General features: G+C 32.5%; 1 protein-coding gene across 2 annotated transcripts in view; it reads left to right on the top strand.

Moving 5' to 3' along the window:
• The first annotated feature begins 1,891 nt into the window (after nt 1–1,891).
• LOC143256959 (calbindin-32-like) overlaps nt 1,892–19,156 on the top strand; it is a 90,224-nt gene continuing 72,959 nt past the window's right edge. The window contains exon 1 of one of the 2 annotated variants that reach the window (XM_076514886.1): nt 1,892–2,226. In XM_076514886.1, coding sequence (XP_076371001.1) covers nt 2,085–2,226 — 142 coding nt within the window. In that variant the 5' untranslated portion in view covers nt 1,892–2,084. The remainder of the gene's footprint in view (nt 2,227–19,156) is intronic. The other variant, XM_076514885.1, reaches the window with a different exon arrangement.

Below are 19,156 nucleotides of genomic sequence, written 5' to 3'. Positions count from 1 at the left end.
TGAGTGAATTTAAAAGAAAGCTTGATAGATATATTGATGACCTAAAATTGTTTTGATCACATTTTTTTTTCAGATGATCGATATGCTGCGGAAAATTACATAAAAATATTGTATTAGTTGCAGTGAGTTATATCCTTGATCAAGAAAGAGAAGATACATATCTTGTTGAAGAGATTAATGATGCAGTAATTGTAATTCTTGATAAGAAGATGAATTATGCAGTAAATGGAATACTGGATCCTTAGGTTAATATTTAACGTACAAATGATTCTTTGATATGAGCCTTTGACCGACAAAGTGATGATACAAAATATTTGATGAACAGAGAAATTAAGAATTAAGAAGAATATTTGGTCGCCAAAAAGGTTATGCAAAAACAAGTGTGCAATTAACGGAGAAGTTATTCAGTAACAATAATATTTGATCTTTAGATTAATGATGTCGTGAATAGAATCTCTGATCCACAGATTAATGATGTATTTAAAAGTATACTTGATCAACAGATTAACCAAGTATTAAATAGAATCGTTGACGAACAGGTTAAATTTGTTATAATTAGAATTATTGGCGAAAGTTTACTGTCACAGTGAGTAAGTATTTGATCAATAGATTCGTGATGACGAAAAACCCACTTGAAGTAAAAATGTATCTCAGGACGGTTGTTGTGGGTATTAACACTTATACTAATAACGTAAAGAATAATGTTTCGATCTTCTTAGGTCATCTTTAGGTTAACAAACAGAGTGTTCGCACATGACCTTTGCCGGTACATGTCTGAGGAACTAGAGTATAAACGGGTACGGAATTGTAGAAGATGACTTAAGAAGGTCGAAACGTTGATCAATAGATTATTTTTGCAGTGAGTAGAATCATACATGAACAGATTAATGATGTGATTCTGTAGTATCTGTGATGAAAATATCAATGAAGTAGTAAGCAAATCCTTGATCAACAGCTTATTGATGAAGTATGTATAGGCCCGGCATGGCAAAGCGTGTTAAGGCGTGCAACTCGTAGTCTGAGGGTCGCGGGTTCACATCCCTGTCGCGCCAAACATGCTCGCCCTTTCAGCCGTGGGGGCGTTACAATGTTATGGTCAATCCCACTATTCGTTGGTAAAAGAGTAGCCCAAGAGTTGGCAGTGGGTGGTGATGACTAGCTGCCTTCCCTCTAGTCTTACACTGCTAAATTAGGGACGGCTAGCACAGATAGCCCTCGAGTAGCTTTGTGGGAAATTCTAAAAACAAACGAAGTAAGCATAACTATTTGTCAACAATTCAATGGTTCAGAGTAGAATGGTTGAGCAACCGATCATCAATACAGTAAGTAAAGGATTCAATTCACAGATTAATAGTAAATTGAGTGAGATTATTGATCAACAGACTAATAATTTAGACAATTCATGTTGTCTTAAATGCGTTTGCCGTCTGGTACTTACCAGTACTAATGGTTTTTATGACTTTCTTACACATACCTACAATGCATGCTCGAAAAAAACCTAGAAGAATTACTTTATGCAATTTGTAAAATAACTCTTGGTTACTTCTAATAACCAATTTTGGCTAAATAATTTTTTTTTAATAAGCGGGTAGAATGACGGTATATTTTATTGATTTCTATATAATATACCGCTAAAATTCTTTGGTGTTTTTTATGAACTCTTAATTTGGATTTCACATTCATCCATTTGGATGTTTTAAAACTGTAAATAAAATGGAAACAAATTTTAAAATTGATCATGAAATAGAGAAAGTGCTGTTTCATCATAAGCTGTTAGTTGTTAAAGAAACAGGCAGTTGTTGATAAGAGAACAGGCATGCAGAGAGAACTAGCATTTCTGCAGGTAGTCTAATCGATACTGCACTTGCGCAGTATGGTGAGTGAGGTAGGTACGTCGGAGTAATCCTCCTGTCTCCTTTACAGCTTGTTGTCTATTCAGTTGTACCTGGTTTCTTCTTACATATTCATAGATCAATGAAGGCCATATAAAAGTCAAACTAAGAAGGTAAAGAATAAAGAAAGTCCTTACGACATCTGTTGTGGTGAAAACATTTTTATTTTGTTAATTTTTAGCATAAATCACAATGGCTGAGTACATAAACAAAGCATCAGGATGCCAGAAGAAATATAACTTTATGAGACAATTTCGAGACAGAAATACTAGAAAACTAAATAATTTGACATCTGCACAGTTTATGGAGGTTTGGAGCCACTACGACGCAGATGGTGAGTTAGTTAACTGTTTGCTAATCCAATGTTAAGGGATAACGTTTTTGTTTCACTTATCCACACAGAGATAATCTCATTTCTAATCTTATTTCATTTTGCTTTTGTAGTCGACCAGCACACATTCTCTTTTACAAAATGTTTTAGTATGTAGTATTACATTACACAAAAGCAGGGAGAAATGTGATGAATTTAATTTCTGGATATTTGTAAATCTTTAAGATTTTATTTTTGTTTACTGTTTATGGTTAAATATATTTAGTCCTGAATTTTGTATTGTCTACTCATTCTTTTAAAAGTTGTAATGCATGGGTTTCGGAATTTCTTTGATAAACTAAGATGATTAGAAACGTAATAGACATAACTAGCAATATTGTATTTTCTTAGATATTTAGTCCCATTTAATTACCCTGAAGTTTTATAAATAATATTATGAAAGAATCCCTATTACTTCCACAGGATAACAAATTCGAACAAATGCTATTTAATAAAATCTATAAGCTAATAAAAAAAAAACAGCTTTTCATGATGACGAGCAACCCACTTGAATTAAAAATGTATCTCAATACGGCTGATATGGGTTTTACAACTTTAGTTAAAATGAAGTACAGAACAACGTTAGACCTTCTTAGGTCATCTTCAGGTTAGCAAAAAACAAACAAACCTGAAGATGACTTAAGAAGGTCGGAACGTTGTTTTGTACTTATTTTAATTAATGTTTTAATACCCATACCAACCGTCTTGAGAATACAAAATAGCTTTCACTACATTTTTTGTACAAATTTTATATACACAAAAGGTACCCACATTTTCGGGCAAAATTACATTTAGTAATTAAAACATAGTGAGTTAAACCAAAGAAAGATCATGTTTTTCAAAATTTGTACTAATGTTGATTTGTTTCTTTTTGAAACTTTGGTGTCTTTTAAAATGTTTCGGGATTGTTTGGATTAATTAAACGAATGTGAATATTTAAAATATTCAAATATATCGTTCGTTATTAAAAAAGACAAGCCGAAAGACAAATAAAAACCGTTGCACCATTTGAAAGGTTATCCAGGGTACAGGCTATAATGTGGGATACAAAATGTACCCTAGGTTTTGGAGATGACTGTGGAAGTAGGACCCCCATTGCGGCAAAAATGCACCATCTACAAGTCTTAACCTCCGTTCGTAAGTCTCACATGAAGAATTAAATAATAAAATAAAATAAGTAAAATAATAGAAATGGAAATTAGGAGAGCGAGGTGTGGGTACTGAAACTCACAACGTCCCACATCTATGTCAACCTTCACTGCCTGCAGACAGTTGTGGGAAGGTGACTATTTTCCAAAGCAAAGTAGAAAAAGAAGAAAGATAAAAATGAAGAAATATTAAATAGAAAAAGATATAAGATACTACCTTTAGGAGAAGGTAGGTTAAATAAACTTATTCCCTGAAGATGGCATTCCAGCCTCCATAATGGTGGTAGAACACATCTTACTTGATGATGAGAAACCCACTTAAAATAAAAAAATGTATCTCAAAACGGCTGGTATGAGTACTGACACATTTGTTTATAAGCATAAAACAGTGTTTCAACCCACTTCGTCATCTTTGTTAACCTAAAGGAGACTTAGGAAGGTCGAAACGTTGTTCTCTGCCTATCAATAAAAATGTTAATACCCATACCAGTTGTTCTGAGAGGCACAGAACATAAATTAATAGCCCAGTAGACGAATTATATTAGTACAAAGGATCCAGACCAGTTATTTAAACTATCTAGTGTAACTCCCAGCCACCATCCATTAAGTCTACTGTAACTACCACTTATCAGACTGTAAACAAGGCTTTATATATTCATCCGTGTATAGCAGTGCCAAGTTGTTTAAAGGGCCTTATTCACAACCAAATATAGTTATTAGAAACTTTTAGTAAAATATTCTTTATATTTTTAATACATTCTTATACTTATCACATAATATTTTAACAATTTTATTAGAATTTCAACATTAATAATAAAATACTGTAATTTATTACAAATTTTACAAACTTTCAATAATTGTGAAATGATAATGCTTATCACAGAAGGTAGATACATTACTATTAAAAGAGGGTAAACCATATACTGGAAAAGCAAAAAGTTTGCTTTTATCAAAAATATTTATATTGATATCAATATCAATTATTTTAATATGCCTCTACATTAGATATTTCAGCATTTTCAATTTCTGATTCTGCTGGATAAATAGTATTAATAACATTATTTATTTCAGGATTATTTATACTGATCAAATTATCTGTAAATCTGTAAGTTAAAGGAAAAATATCTGGTTTTATATAATTTTCGATAAATCTATTCTCATAAGAATAAAGATATACATTTGCGATAAAAGTAAAATAGTTTGCTTGCATTGGAACTCCTATTATTTCTTTAAAAACCTGGTTACTGAAAAATATATAATTACTACAAATGAAGAAACTGAATACATCTTTTATGTTTTTGGAGCTAATTTTTTTCTTCCAGTTCTATGAAAGAATAACATAACTGTTTTTGTAATGAATTTGTAATACAAATTAAATTTTTTAATGAGATTGTGGTGTAATAAATGTTTGAATAAATGTTTTTGATTATTAAAATCCCGGTCGCACCAAACATGCTCGCCCTTTCAGCCGTGGGGGGCTTTATAATGTGACGGTCAATCCAACTATTCGTTGGTAAAAGAGTTGGCGATGGTTGGTGATGATCAGCTGTTTTCCTTCTAGTCTTATACTGCTAAATTAGGGACGGCTAGCGCAGATAGCATTCGAGTAGCTTTGCGTTAAATTAAAAACAAACAAACGATTTAATAATTGATCTTATTGGATTAGAAATAAATCTAAATTTAATCGGAGATTTATGGAGTTTTAGGAATAGCATGTTGAAAAGGTAAATCTATATAATAATTTGGTTTAGGATAAATTTTTTATAAGCTTTAATGAAATTATGAATTACACCATTTTTATTTATTTCGCTTGATTCCTCAGTATTATTATTCTCTCTACACATATATATGCATGAGTTGGTGTGATGCATAAAATAATAATATTACCTCTTTTATGTATTTATTTAACCAATTACTGTATGAATTTAATAATTTTAAATTAGATACAAATATTGTTGAAGATATAGTTATTGTTTAGTTTAATTCTTAATTTAATGATGTTTCTGTACAAAGCTAAAAAATTAGGTACAAAAATAGCTAAAAAGAGGATATAAAAGATATACTTGTTTTTGCTATTTAGCATAAAGCTACACAACAAGTTATTTGTACTGTGCTTATACCAGACTTGCTGTTGAGCTACCTAGGAGAGAGGAAGACAAACATTGATACTTTACCAACATTAAACTGGCGTTATCAGAACAAAGCTTTTGCCTTTTTATTTTGTGACGTAGATAACAAATTTACTACCAATAAAACAAACGCAGCTCTGAATATATATTACATTTTAGCAAATGGTGTCCATTGGACAAAATTTCCCATAGTGAAGTTGTAAAAATTTGCCCAAAATATTTTACCATATAATAATAATAGCGAAAACAGTCTTTTCTTTAAAAAAACTATCTTAGACTTTTCACTTTCTAGTGAAAAATCATTTACTTAATTTTGTCAATACGACTTCTTTTATTGTCAAGAAATGCATGTCGTCCATGAATAAATGAAAGATCAAATCAACCAACATACTGCTTCTTCAAACTCTCTCCTGTATTCATCATCTATTCTACTGTATACTTTGTACCTAATTATCATTGCACAAAACTGTTAACTTGAACATTCTTCTACAGAGTTCCGAAATCGTCATATTAAAATCATTCAACATTTAATTGACATTCTATTTCACTCAACTGTAGGTTTTACAAAAAATAAAATGAAACAGAATAACAGAAAAGGCTTACTGAGCAGTGACTCCAGCTTCCTATTAACAACTGTCACAAACGGATATTCTCTTGATAATGATAAACCAAATTTCTTAAAGCATGTGCTAATACACCATCTTTGTTACTGTTTTATTATACATAGTATAATATTGCCACTACATTGCTTTACTCATACACGTATTAAAAACATATCTTCAATAAATATATATTTTAAACTTTATCATACTGTGTAAAAATTACTGTTTCAGACTTCTTTTATTCAGATTTAACCAATCAAATTATTGCGTTGTGTTCTTACCATGCTTTGAACTGAAAGATACTAGTATAAATATCATTTATTAGGTCGGATATGCCATAGTTTTTGGTACAAGCTCTTGATGGAAAGTCCTAGGTTTCAACTAATATGTTGCTGAATATGTTCTACACTATCAGCTATTATAATCTACTTCCGTTATTTAGGTCGGTGTTGTTAAACAACGGTTGTTACAGATTGTCTGCGTTTCTTCTAGTCAGTGGTTGATAAATAGGAACAATTATGCCTGAGCACTGAGGTCTCTGACTTATTTATGATTTCTAAGTGTTATATAAAGTAATATTCAAGTTAAAAATATAAAAAAGCCACGTTTTATTGTGTATCTTTTTACAATTTCAATTTCATTAATCACCTAATTTATTTTTGTTTCGCCTGCCTGTGGGCCAATGAAGATATGGAATACATCTCGAGTACAGTAAGTTTGATTTTGAATACTCTATGATTCTTTGTTTTGATAGGGTCAAAGTCTGGAGATTTTTGTTTTTTGTCTTGAATTTCGCGCAAAGCTACACAAGGGCTTTTTGCGTTATCCGTCCCTAATTTAGCAGTGTAAGACTAGAGGAAAGGCAGCTAGTCATCCCCACCCATCGCCAACTCTTAGACTACTCTTTTACCAACAAATAGTGGGACTGATTGTAACTTTATAACGCCCCCACGGCTGAAAGGGCGAGTATGTTTTGTGCGACGAAGATATGAACCTGTAATCCTCAGATTACGGGTCCAGTGCCCTAACCACCTGGTCATGCTAGGCCTGTCTGAAGTTGTGATGTTGGGGAATCATTCACAAAATACAGACACGTCTTATTAGAGTACAATATTGACTGGCAATACAAAAATAGGGACGCAGAAAAGAACACAATGCTAATATCAAAAACATACCTTCTCATGTGTCCTAAATGTAGTCATTATAAATAGTTTATTTAGTTATTACCTGGAAGATAAGTTATGCGAGAGTCTATAATCTGCAACCGCTGTGGTGAGAAACAACGAGATTGAAAACTGTTTGAAAAGTGAAACCAAAAAATAGGTGTTAAAAAGTTACATAAAGTTTAAGTATACTGAATAAAACAGTTGATTTTAATTATCTTCAGTCTATAAAATTACAGTTTAAGAATAAAAGACTTCTTTATCAGATGAGACAGTAGAGAATTTACTAAACTGTGAAATAATTACAACTATATCAACACTTTGGAATGTTGCAGTTACAAGATAAAGGTCAAGGAACTATTGAATGAATACATCTAAGAATATCAACAGATAAGCTTAAAAACGAAGTGTTTGTTATTTTAATATCCAGGTTTGCAGAATGATATATATATGATATTATCTATTCATCTTCATGTTCTGAGGTATAAATCATAAATATTACCGGTTGAAAGTTTAATAATCAACTAAAGAAACCCTTTTATGAAGTCATTAAAACAATAATAAAACTACGCGTAGCCTTTTTCACGATTGATGATTGAACTAACGTTAATAAACTATAATAAAAACAAATAAGAAGCATTAGTTCTGGAAGTTAATTTTATATTCTGTCTTAATTTGTCTTTGAGTTTGTGAAATTCTACAAGACAATGATAAGACGTAAGGTGTGTATACAGTTATCAACTTAAGTTCTCTCAGAAGACTAATCATTTTTATTGTTTTGTACTATTTAACGGTTTTAGTTTCAGTGATCAATTTTTAATATTTTGTACACATTTTTTGTTCCTTTGCTATAGCGAATTATTTTGTGTCAGTTGGTGTTTTACTTTGTGAAAGTAGTTCTGTCATGAACTGATTATATTTGCGTATATTTTCAGACTTGTAGATGATGTAGCTCTGGTTCTTAACACTTTTATGGGCTTTCATGGTATTAAGAAGCAAAAATTGATTTTTGCATCAACAAGTTATTAATAAATCCTACTAGTCCTAATGAATGTTATGAACATGAGCATTTTGTTTTAAAGAAAATAAACTACATTTTGAAACGTTTGAATTTGAGTCATTGCAGAAGAAAAAAAATCCTTACTTGTAACTAAATACTGGCCAAAATATTATAATAATTAAATGAAACTGATTTAAAAAAAAATATAGTTGCTATAACAGTATCTAAAATGTTAGTAGTTCATTCGTAAGGCATATGAAATTTACAACAAATTTAGATTTATTACCAGTTCAATAAAAGTGCTATTAAGCTTCTATTAGTTTTACTGAATAGTTTGAATGAAGTACTTAATGATATAAAACATACACTTTCATTAATATTCAATTATAAAAAAGTGTACCTGAAATTCACTTTTTAGAATAATTCAGTAAATATGCACAAATAGAACGTGTGAAAATATTTATAAAAATTTGTTTGATTGTTTAGAATGAAGCACGAAGCTACACACCGGTTTTCTATACGTTGCCCACCACAGGCATTGAAACCCAATTTTTAGTGTGGAAGTCCGCAGACATACCACTGTGCCGCTGGGGCACATTTATAAAAAGAAAATTCAACTAATTTTTATATTTATTTTCGAACAACATTTATTTACTGTCATAGCAGTTTGAACGTGCAACAAATAGTATTAAGAAAGGAACTACTCAAATCGTTAAGTTAGTGTATTTCAATAAATTTATAATACTTCATGGTTATATTTCTGTATCATACTGTTGATATTTTACTTGACGTTTCGTCTAATGTCGTAATTCTCTATGGGTGTTGAACACTCGATTCATTGTGATGAATGTGTTAACTTTCTGCGCAAAATTAGAATAAATCGGAACAAATATTCAGATATTTTCCGACAACTATCGGCGAAATGATGGTGTAAAGGGAACGACGTCAAAGCGACAGAGAAAGTCTACCAATACAGCGTGTATTTTGCTAGAATGCAAGATATATTTCGCAAAAATGTTTCTACAACAGTACTGATCACTTAATAATTATTATTGTCACTTAAAGAACAATTATTTCTTAGAAATAAACCCTATACTGTTTCATTATCACTGTAGTTAAAGTTGTTATCAATCTTGTCTTCAAACATTTAGCAAGGATGACTAATGCATCCTTCGTCATATTGGAAATACTAACTTTCTGTTCTGGCTTACTCATTTTATCTACTAGACAATGACTTTCTGATCGTGCTTTGGGAAAGCAAATTGAACATATCCTACCTTTATTAAATTACATATGCAATAATTAGAATGAATCTTTGTGAAATTCATATATAAACTATTATTATTGTTAAGGGAACGTTCTCTAGATAATCAAACACATTCAAGCTGTTAATGTTCTGTTTAGTTCGGCCCGGCATGGCCAAGCGTGTTAAAGCGTTCGACTCATAATCTGGGGGTCGCGGGTGCGAATCCCGGTCGCCCCAAACATGCTCGCCCTTTCAGCCGTGGGGGCGTTATAACGTGACGATCAGTCCCACTATTAGTTTGTAAAAGAGTAGCCCAAGAGTTGGCGGTGGGTGGTGATGACTAGCTGCCTTCTCTCTAGTCTTACACTGCTAAATTAGGGATGTCTAGCGCAGATAGTCATCGAATAGCTTTGCGTGAAATTCAAAACAAACAAACTGTTTAGTTTATAGCGGTGCTGCTTTTTACCTCTGTATAATCAGATTTTTAATGTTCTGTTTGTTGCGTCACAGAAAGCATTGCAGCTATTCAATCATGTTATGTCTGGTTTCGTGTTTGTTGTGTAACAGAAGGCACTTCTACCATTTTTTCTGTGCTTGCTACAAGTAATTACACACAATGATTTGTATTCGTAGATAAATCAATGGCATGTACTGCGAAAATAGTACTTGAACAATTATTATAAAAAATAGTTGTTCTTTATAGCATTGATATCTTGTACTCCCTATTGGGCGGATTTATTTCTGTAAAGATGTAATTCTCAGTTTAAGGGTATACTCATAATTTTTCTGTTAAGATACAAACAAACAATTATCAGCATATTCCTTTTATACAAGTTTGACATTAATGGTTGTTTACGTTTATTAAAAACACAATTGAAATTTAAAGCAGTATTTTTCTATAGAACAGTAATTTGTGTAACAAACTTATACGAGGTCGAGGTATTATAATTTTCACACTTGAAACCTGTTCAGGGCCAGTCAAAAACGTTTTTAAAATTATTACTAGTAATTTTATTAAGTAATATCGCACAAATTACCGATTTATGGTTGATGCTTCTCTTATTCAAGATGTTACTTACCATAATAACTGACGTTTTATAAACAACTAATATAAATAACATTTCAACCGATGATTTACGTGTTTCACGTCGACCCTATCAAATACTGAGCGAAAGTCCTCCGTCGGGAAGATGCTGTTATATTCTTTCTGTAAACTCGTACAGTTTGGTTTGTTTTGAATTTCGCGCAAAGCTACTCGAGGGCTATCTGCGCTAGCCCTCCCAAATTTAACAGTGTAAAACTAGAGGGAAGGCAGCTAATCATCACCACCCACTGCCAACTCTTGGGCTACTCTTTTACCAACGAATAGTGGGATTGATTCTCACATTATAACGTCCCCACTGCTGAAAGGGCGAGCATGTTTGATGCGACGGGGATTCGAACCCGCAACCCTCGGAAGACGAGTCGAATGCCTTAACCACCTGGCCATGCCAGACCCAAACTTGTATAGAGCCGGCAAAGAAAGATTTTTTAAAATACATTTTCAGTCTTGTTTGTGATATAATGCCACTTAAAAAGCTAACTTACAGATCACACTTCCCTGATATAAGACGTTAAGCTGATACGTTTTGTTTACAGCTGCAATCAGGGATCCAGTTTACTATGATTTAATACTTAATCAGACAGGTAGTGTCGAGATTTGTGTGTATTGTGAAACCGACTTTTTAGAATTATATGGCGATCATGATAGTTTATTTCTAACATTTGAAGATACCTCAGGAAAACGTATCGGTTATCCTGCTCACAAAGTATCAGTAGTTTTAATGATAGCAATATCAGTAAAAAAGTGAGTCAACGGTGAACGTTTGAGAGTTAAAGTTTGACTTTCTTAATAAATCAATAGTATTGTTGTTACTACGCATTTGTAGAATAGATAAAAATGGATAAAAACAAGTGCTTCTAAACGTATTATGAGTGTATTTATTATTAGTTTTAGGGATATCATGACAAATAATAAGCAATCATTTGTCATCCACAAAGTTACTTATTTTGAATGTATGGATAAATACATAAACTACTCTATCATTAGACTGATTTCTGTTCATATTAGATAATTCATTATTGGCAATTCTAAAAACGAAAACATCTTACACCAACAAAATTCTGCGGCACGGCTTTTCTAAACTTTTAGGCTTATTCCAATTTCCAACATTGCAATTTGATTACATATATTTTGCTAACTGGATCTAAGAAGTGAATCATACCGTAAACTCTAAAAATGGCTTGATAAGCTTTATTTATTGTTAATTAAGTTTTACAACGGTGTCTTTATTATTTATTTGGTGAGGTACAAGTCTGTTCTAAAGTGTAGTTAGATCATTAGAGAAAATAGTGAAATTTTTCATAAAAACAAGACAAAACGAAAAACATATTTTATGTATTGCAAAGTCTAAAGTCACATTTCTATGTTTCTTATTAAAACATTCTTCCATAAAAGCAAAAAAAAAACCCATAAAGAAAGAGGTGAAAAAGTAGTCTTGTTTTTTTGATTTGTATAGCTTTCTGCTAAAACAAGCCAGAACATAAACAAATGCACAGGTATCATTTTAAATTTAAACTTTGCATATCTTGTGTTTCATCGATTAAGATTATTTATCCAAATATATTTAACATAGAAAATTATGTAATTAATCCAGATCATTGATTTGATCTCGATGCTGCACTAGCAACTGGATTTACAACGCTAAAATTAGGGGTTTGATTACCCTCGGTGGACTCAACAGATAGCCCAATGTGGCTTTGCTATAAGAAAACACACACACATATGCTAATCCACCTATTTTTCACAAATCAGTTATTTCTTTTCTCAAAGTACTACTTTTATGCCAGTTTTAGTGTTCACCTACTTAATTCATGAAAACTGGTTATGATGTCTCAGTTTTTAAGGTATGCCACTTTTCCAGCGAAAACCAATTCCTAACCAATTTTTCTCTGAACCTATAAATAAATAAGTAAACTTATACAGAATATACAAAACTGAAGGAAACGTAACTACTTACAAATGTTTCATCAATCAATTCCAGGAAATGACTATTAAGTGGTTGTTCTGTTGTTTTGCACCAGAAACAAAGTATTGCAGCGGCTTTTATCTTTGGAAGAAAGATTATTGCTCCTTCGGTATAACTAATGAGCAGTCCATTCCAAAGAAAGAAAATAAAAGAGTTTTTCTCTCTTCAGCCGAAAGGTTTACAACTTACACGGTTTTACAAACTTATAGTAGCAGAGCAGTAACCCTAACTCATAAATAGAACTGAAAAGGTACTTCTTATGTTTCCTCTCATATCTGTAAAACTTACACAAAACTGGCTAACACACTCGATAACTCATTAAGCGGTCGACAACACTGTAACAGACTCACTACTAACCGAGTAATTAAATTCACTAAAAACCTAAATCACTGATTGACTAGCTAATTGGTGTTGTTATATTATTGTAGTGTACCTCACCTAAGTTTTTAAAAAAATTCAAGATATTGCATGTACATAACGCCAAGTTTAGACATTCAGAAATTCCTAGTCGTTACACATTATCATTAAATCATTTCAAAACTCTCTCTCTATAAACCATACAAACACATAAATTAGTATAAGTTTACAATTAAAGTAAAAAAGGAGAGATAAAAAGAGATTACAGGAACAAAGGATAATAGATAATAAAGACAGGAAAATTATAAAGGTATGATAAAAGTGCTTTTTATAAATTATCAATTCCTTACCCCATAAGTAACTAAGTTTATTATTTCTCACTGTAAACAAAAGCCATTACAGGAACAATTAAATAAAATAATGCTTTAGGGTCGGGTGAGGATAAATAAAAAAAAAACAAATGTATTTCATCTGGTACTACAGTTGAAGTTTAGATTAGCTATTTGCATTATATCTCCCAGTGGAACTTTGGTAAGTCTATACATTTACAACGTTAAAACCCGGGGTTCGATTCTCCACAGTGGACTCATAAGATAGCTCAGTATGGCTTGACGCTAAAATAAAGAACAATCTATCCCGTGCATTACGCCTCTTTTACGGACATCAACCATCGGCACTGGTATTAGTTCTGAGTTGCTTTAGAATAGAATATCTAAATACCATGTAAGATAATCTTCCTTATGCCATGTATATTGATGGTAGTCACGTTAAAGAGGACCTTACCAACTGTTCTAAAGTCATGGTGTGATATATCTATCACGACTAAAGTAGGTGAAATACCTATTAATTTTACACAATAAAGCAGGATAGCTGCTTAAGTTATATAATTATATGTGTAAAATTCAGATTACGAGTCGCACGTCTTAACACGCTTGGCCATGCTGGGCCATGTATAGAGAAATGAACAACAAGGATTGTGAGCAAGTCTCTAAAGTAAAACAATTTCAAGCAAGCATAAAAGTTAAACGTGTTTCATTGGGACTCCACAGTTGGAACGAGGAGAGTTTATGCTTTGGCTGGTTCTAACGTCCTCCTGACGAGTAAATAATAATAAAAAAATAAGTGAAGTTGAAATTCTTGAGTTCAGACAATCAGTGATCGCAAAAATTTCTTAACAGCACTGTCTGAAAGTAAGTTGTTATTTATTCCATATTTAGGCTCTAGATCTGTTTTTAAGACGTTTTTTATTTATCTGATCTAAAGCCCGAAGCTTAACGCAAATATACTAAATATTGATAATAATCATATGAATAATTCATATTACTCATGAAAACAGCCATTGATTTCGGAAAGTTTCTCAACTTTTGGCTTCCCTGTTCTACTCAACTTTAAATCAGTGTTCATTTTCTTGTTCTTGCTGCTTTTAAATATAGTTAGCTTAATAGTAATCTTTTTCTGTGGTTAGAAGGTTGGTTTCTTAACTACTGTCTTTACCTGATGGGTGAAAGTATCTCTACATATGAGCTTACAATGAGTCTGTGAAGCCTGTTACTGTCTTAAACATTTTGCAGCGCATATTCCATTGCCATGGAGAATAAGGTTCTTTTCTTCGAAATAACATGTTTTTGTTTTGCATTGTTGAACATTCTCGCTATGTAAATGTCCTTCCTTGAAAAGGAATGTTACATATCACTCCAGGCAGTAGCAGTCCGATAACATTGCAATGTTGAATGATCGAGAATTTGCCATAAATAGGAGTTATTTATATCATATATGTATTATGGCTCGCATCCTCAGCGTCATGCACTGGGCACGCTTATCTTTTTCATAAAACGAGTTTATGGAGATACCGACAATCCTAGTAATTTATTACATTAAAAGAATATGTAGGGTCAAGAGTATAATTTTAGATTTTGGGAAGCTAAAGTGTGCTACATTTTAATGCTACAGTCTATGTAGGAAACACGAGTTTAATTATTATCTGACTACAAGAAAATATTGTATAATGTTGACAGTATCTTCATTTGTACCGAATAGATCAATTAAAACTGATGCAAAACTAATACAGTCACTATGATAGTGAGCATGTGCTTAGGAGTAACTTTTCAAACCAACATACTGTAATGAAGAAGCTTTAGGGCTGAATATTAATTGAAAATTACTATTGGGGTTACATGTAAACATGAGTACTTAAATCAATACAACTGTACGTATTTAGTGCTTCTGTAGGAAATACTGGAGTTGATATATTAATTGAAAATGCACCGGATTTATCAATAATTCGAAATAAATGTGAATTTTATCGAATTGGATATCATACAGGATTACACGTTAATTAAAGAATAACTAGTTTCGATAACAAGATGCTCTTCGTGTATTAACGCTGTTAGATGTCATTAAATATCAGAGCTTAACCGCGTTGACCATCACTCTGTTTATGACTCATCTTTTTTCTGTAGATTAAAGCTCTTGACGTAGTAAATATTCATTTTTCAAAGGCATCTCATCAGATTATTTCCACTACAGCTGTCACCAATGAGTGTTTTAAAACAGAAGTGCCTCTGTTTTTTCGTGACTAAGGGTAATCGGTTTTATTTATGGTACAAAAGCAAAGAACTTTTGATTGGAGGTAACTTAAGATCATATTTAGTTATTGATACTACTTATTTTTAATATATTCATCGTAATTATAACTTAAACCACATATGAATTTTGATGAAACGAAATGGTGGCCATAAAACCACTTTGAAATAGCTGATTTTTAACAATGACTATTTCACAGTATTGACTGGGCAAAACTAAAGATTATCGTACTTATAAAACCGCCTAGTTTGCTATACGCATGTTTATGGAATAAATCAAAATTTCACTATTTCAAATCATTTTCATCTAAGTAAATGACTTTTCCATATAAGCGTACAGACTTGTAACTTCGCTCTAATTTTTTCACAGAATTTTTCTGTCTAAAGTTTCAACGATTCTTTTCTTATACTGAAAAGGTTACTGACGATGCGCTACTTCAAGCTAGAATTGTGTTTCAACACGTCCGAAACACGCGCGTCCCACCCTTCGTATTGCTTCTCTCTCTTTAGGTCATATGTACCCTGGAGGGTCAGGTGCTCTTTGATCTTTTCCTCCTTCCTTTACTCATATGATCATACAGTGTTGGTTGGTATGGCTACTGCTCCTTTTCTCCGATCCTTTTCAGGGCAATGTCCATGCACTGGTTTCATACAGTTATGGATATAATTTGCCCTGTCAGTAGGAAGTGTAGTTTGATGGTGGCTTTCTTTCCCTCCCTTTTATATATATATATTTCATTTACTTATTGTTGTGTTTAAAATATATGTTGATCGGGGAGTGATGTTTAGGACTATCTTCATAATGTATGAGGTATATGTCTCGTTCGCATAATAATTCATTTTTCATCCAATTTTTATCAAAATATGTTATTGTACTATGTAGGAGTCTATCTGGTATGGTTGGTATGTTTGAATATTTATGTATAAATTGAGATAATGTTGCTCTGGGAACTCTGTATGCTGTTGTGAGGAGTGTGTTTTGCAGTGTTTGTAGTTTGGTTTTGATTTTTTTTTGTCACTTACAGTTATCCATGCTGGAGCTGCATAGTTGATTACTGGTCTAATGTATGTTTTGTTAATTTTTAGTATATTGTCTGTTGATGCTCCACTATTCTTGCCAGTTAGACTCCTAGCATAGTTAGTCCTTCGCCAGACTTTACTTTTAATTTCATTTACATGGTTAATCCATGTAAATTTTGAGTCATAGGTTAGGCCTAAAAATTTTGTCCATGTGGCAGTCTGAAGTAATGTTCCATTCATATATATTTCAGGCTGTAGTTTTTGTATTTTCAGCTTTATAAAGACGACAATTTGTATTTTTGTTGTACTTATTTTTATTCTGTATGCTTGACAGTATTCGTTTATTCTATTTAGTTAAGGTTGTATGTTTGTTGCTACTATTGTTGATGTTGTAGCACTTTCCCAGACTGCCATATCATCAGCAAACTGTGAGAAGAATTCGTGATTAGGATCCTTCAATGGCAAATTGCTTACATACATGATGAAGAGTATAGAGCTAACCACCCCTCCTTGAGGGACACCAGCTTCTGGAGTAAAGTACTTAGAAAAGGTATTCTCTACATTTACTCTACATTTTCTGTTTTCCAAAAAGTTAGATAACCAGCGAATAATTTCACATGGTAGTCCCATTTCATGCATACGGAACCGTAGACCATTGTGCCATACAGTGTCAAATGCCATCTCAACGTCAAGAAAGCAGGCGAGAGTGTATTGTTTTTTGTTAAAACTATCAATTATCTCTTCAGTTAATCTGACTAAGTGATTAGTTAGTTGTCTGTCTAAATTTTCTGAAGCCATTTTGTTCTTCTGGCAATTTAGAAGTTATTTTCAAGTGTATGAGAGTCTATTGCTGATTATACGTTCTTAAATTTTGCTTACACAGCTAGTCAGACTGATTGGTCGGTAGCTATTAGGTTTATTGGCTAGCTTTTTTTCCTTATGGAACATTAATATATTAGCATGCTTTCAAGAAACTGGTATGTATCCAGAGGATAATGATAAGTTGAAAAGTGCTTTTAGGTGATCAAAGAATTTTGTATTGCTTGTTTGTTTGTTTTGAATTTCACGCAAAGCTACACAAGGACTATCTGTGCTAGCCTTCCCTAATTTAGCAGTGTAAGACTAGAAGGAAGGCAGCTAGTCATCACTACCCATTGCCAACTCTTTTGGCTACTTTATTATTAACGAACAGTGAGATTGAACGTCACATTATAACGCCCCCACGGCTGAAAGGGCGAGCATGTTTGGTGCGACCGGAATTCGAACCCGCGACCCTCGGATTACGAGTCGAACGTCTTAACCAACCTGACCATGCCTGGCCACTACATATTGATGCAGCATAAAAATATAGGTAAAAAGGAAAACATATACGCACAATAATTTTTTCTTAATTTTATAACACAGGTAAAAATTGATATGTATACAAAACGTATTGACGAAAGAAAGCCAAAAATACAAACACTGAGTTATTTAAAATAAAACTAAAACAACCAAAAACAATTATTCTTATTTTGACAAATCACTGTAATTATGTTAGTTTCAGCAGAAGAATGGATAAAATATTTTAATTTTTTAAATAACTCAGTTTTTTTTTTTTTCAGTTGTATGTTTCAGTAATTTTGTATTACTGAAACTTTCTATATTATTATAACCAGCTAGGGCACGCATATATCAATCCATACCTGTCATTATAAAACTAGAAAATAATTATAGTTTTTAAATATCCATTGTTCTTGTTTTGAAACGTTTCTGTAGAAAGGGCAATAAACTTATACTGTGTACTTTATCATTGGTTTTAGACCAGATATTTTGTCGTTTCTTTGTTTATAAATGGCCCGGGATGGCCTCGTAATCTGAGGGTCGCGGGTTCGCATCCCCGTCGCGCCAAACATGCTCGCCCTTTCAGCCGTGGGGGCGTTATAATATGACGGTCAATCCCACTATTCGTTGGTAAAAGAGTAGCCCAAGAGTTGGCGGTGGGTGGTGATGACTAGCTGCCTTCCCTCTAGTCTTACACTGCTAAATTAGGGAGGGCTAGCACAGATAGCCCTCGAGTAGCTTTGTGCGAAATTCAAAAACAAACAACAAATTGTTTATAAACATTCAGTTTTTTATTGTCGACTAGTTGTAAAGGAAAATATGATCTATGAAACGTCCTTGTTTGATTATTATTATTGTAGAGGTAAATCTAATAATCACCATGTGCAAGAATGGTTAGCGTGTTCACTGTTTATGCCATTCAGTTCCAACTGATGAGTAGTGAGAAGGTTAAACTGAAATTTATATTTTAAATGAAATTATTGCTAATTTTTAAGATTTGTACAGAACGTTGTACAAATTGTTGAGAAAAACGACGAGTACACATTATGAAACAGCTGCTTACCTTTATAATACAATATTGTTTAACACAATTAATAGAATATTTTCAGTAAATACTTAAAAAATATAAATAGTGCTCTCATCTACTCTTATAACAACGACGTTTATGTCTTAAGTTTACATTAGGTAAGCACAGAGTTCAATCTTTGAATGAAACATCGTCCAGGCTATAGAGAAACTATTTTATTATTCTTAGGAGC

Source organism: Tachypleus tridentatus, chromosome 7 (genome assembly GCF_004210375.1).
Source record: "Tachypleus tridentatus isolate NWPU-2018 chromosome 7, ASM421037v1, whole genome shotgun sequence".
NCBI classification, from domain to species: domain Eukaryota; kingdom Metazoa; phylum Arthropoda; class Merostomata; order Xiphosura; family Limulidae; genus Tachypleus; species Tachypleus tridentatus.
Note: the sequence above shows the minus strand (reverse complement) of the source record. Positions and strands in the feature narration are given on the sequence as shown.